Source organism: Humulus lupulus, chromosome 3, assembly GCF_963169125.1.
Source record: "Humulus lupulus chromosome 3, drHumLupu1.1, whole genome shotgun sequence".
Classification (NCBI taxonomy): Eukaryota; Viridiplantae; Streptophyta; class Magnoliopsida; order Rosales; family Cannabaceae; genus Humulus; species Humulus lupulus.
The window spans coordinates 110,382,864-110,384,805 of NC_084795.1; the positions used below are offsets into that span (position 1 = coordinate 110,382,864).

The 1,942-nt window shown below is 42.5% G+C and overlaps 1 protein-coding gene across 1 annotated transcript; it reads right to left on the minus strand.

Moving 5' to 3' along the window:
* Positions 1–835: 835 nt before the first annotated feature.
* On the minus strand, positions 836–1,741 carry LOC133824933 (uncharacterized). Its single transcript, XM_062257948.1, has 3 exons — positions 1,437–1,741; positions 1,004–1,022; positions 836–907 (listed from the first exon to the last, which is right to left on the minus strand). Exons 1-3 carry the CDS (start codon positions 1,739–1,741, stop codon positions 836–838), a joined length of 396 nt encoding a protein of 131 aa, XP_062113932.1.
* Positions 1,742–1,942: the final 201 nt, after the last annotated feature.

Sequence of the window (1,942 nt, forward strand, 5' to 3'; positions counted from 1 at the left end):
CCCAAAAGTTTTGCTTATCAACAGGCCATGCTTATCAGGTCAAATATATCCCCAAAGTATATCAAAATGCCTCTCAAAATTCAGCTTGAACAGATGCCCAAAAATAGAAAAATTGTCCAGAAAATAGAAATAAATCTCTTCATAGTCATCAGCAACAGTGAACAATCAAGAATAGTAATCATCCAAATCGTAGTAACAACATCCTAGCCACAATGAATTGCAATGCTCAAATTGATGAAACAAGAGTAATGTGGTACCTTGAAGGATCGAGCTACACTTGTCGATGCACTCTTGTTTTTGTAAAAATTTGCTTGAAATCCCAATGAAGAACAAACCAATGAGCTGTCGAATTAGAGCTTCGAATGGGTCTTGGGTGTAGCCTCAGGTGACAGTGGCTGGTTGTGTGTTGCTGGGTTGGTGATGAAGTGGGGGGGTCGGATGGAGGTGGGTCAGAAATCTAAGGGTATGATGGTGAGTCGGGGTTGAAGTAGACGGCTGGGTATTGGGAAGGCTTCGGGGTCTTGGGCCGTGGCTATCGTGGTGTAGGTGGCCGAGTGGCCGCTGGTTGGAATGGGAGAGTCAAGACCATTGGTTCAGGTGGGCGGGGTTCGTGGTTCTTTGTGGTGAGTCAGTGGTGAAGGTGGGCGAGTGGTGGAGGGAGGCTGCTGTGATTTGGCTTGGGTGGTCGGGGATGGGGCTTCGGGGGTCAGCCGGAGGTGATGGGTATCAGGTTTGGGGCAGAGCTGTAAGTTTTGGGAGGGGTGAAATTAGGGATTGATAAAAAATAATTATTTGGGGTAATTTCTAAAATTTGCCCAAACCTTCTTAAAACTTCTCAAATCTCTCCTATCTCCAATACTGCAGCATCACTAAAGAGCCTAACGGCATAGCTACAACATCCCTTCCACTTTCCAGAATTCAATTTATCAGAAAACCAGCAATAAAATCACCAAGTTCTGACCCGGAACATGTCCAAATTCACTTCAATTGACCCATAAACTACCTGAATCCTCACAACCACCCTAGAACATAAATTTATTCAAATTCACAACATAGACAATGAAGGAAGGAGGTGAAAAACATGAACAAAAACATAATACTATATATATATATAATTAATTTGCTGCTCTTCAATTATAGATTTAAGCCTAGCAGCTAAGCACATGACTCTTCAAGGATCAATTAAGGTAAGTGAGGTCTTGTTTCGCATAACCTCACCACCCCAATAGTGTTTCAACCTCTATCCATTAACCTTGAATTCACCTCCTTCAGTTCCTCTCAACTCCACAGACCCATAAGGATAAACCTTAGTAGTAGTAAATGGCCCAGACCACCTTGACATTAGCTTCCCAGGGAACAATTTGAGTCTAGAATTAAACAATAAAACTTGCTGCCCTTCTTCAAATGAACAGGGTTGGATATGCTTGTCATGCTACCTCTTTGGGTTTTCCTTATAAAGCTTTGCATTCTCATATGAATGGAAGCGCATTTCTTCCAATTCATCAAGTTGTAGCATTCTCTTTTCCCCCGCCAGTTGCAAGTCTAGATTGAGTTGTTGGAGTGCCCAATAAGCTCTATGTTCAAGTTCCACTGGCAAGTGACATGCTTTTCCAAACACTAAGCAGTAAGGAGACATTCCCAAAGGAGTTTTAGATGCCGTTCGATAGGCCCATAGAGCATCATCCAACCTATTGGACCAATCCTTGCGATTTGGACTCACCACCTTCTCAAGAACACCCATTATTTCTTTATTAGACAATTCTGCTTGGCCATTTTTTTAGGGTGGTATGCCGTAGCCACCTTATGATTCACACTATACTTAGCTAATAAGCTAGCCAGCACTTTGTTCACAAAATGGGTTCCCTCATCACTTATGATAGCTCTTGGAGTGCCAAATCTAGTGAAAATATGTGTGTTAAGAACCTCATGAACACCTTGGAAT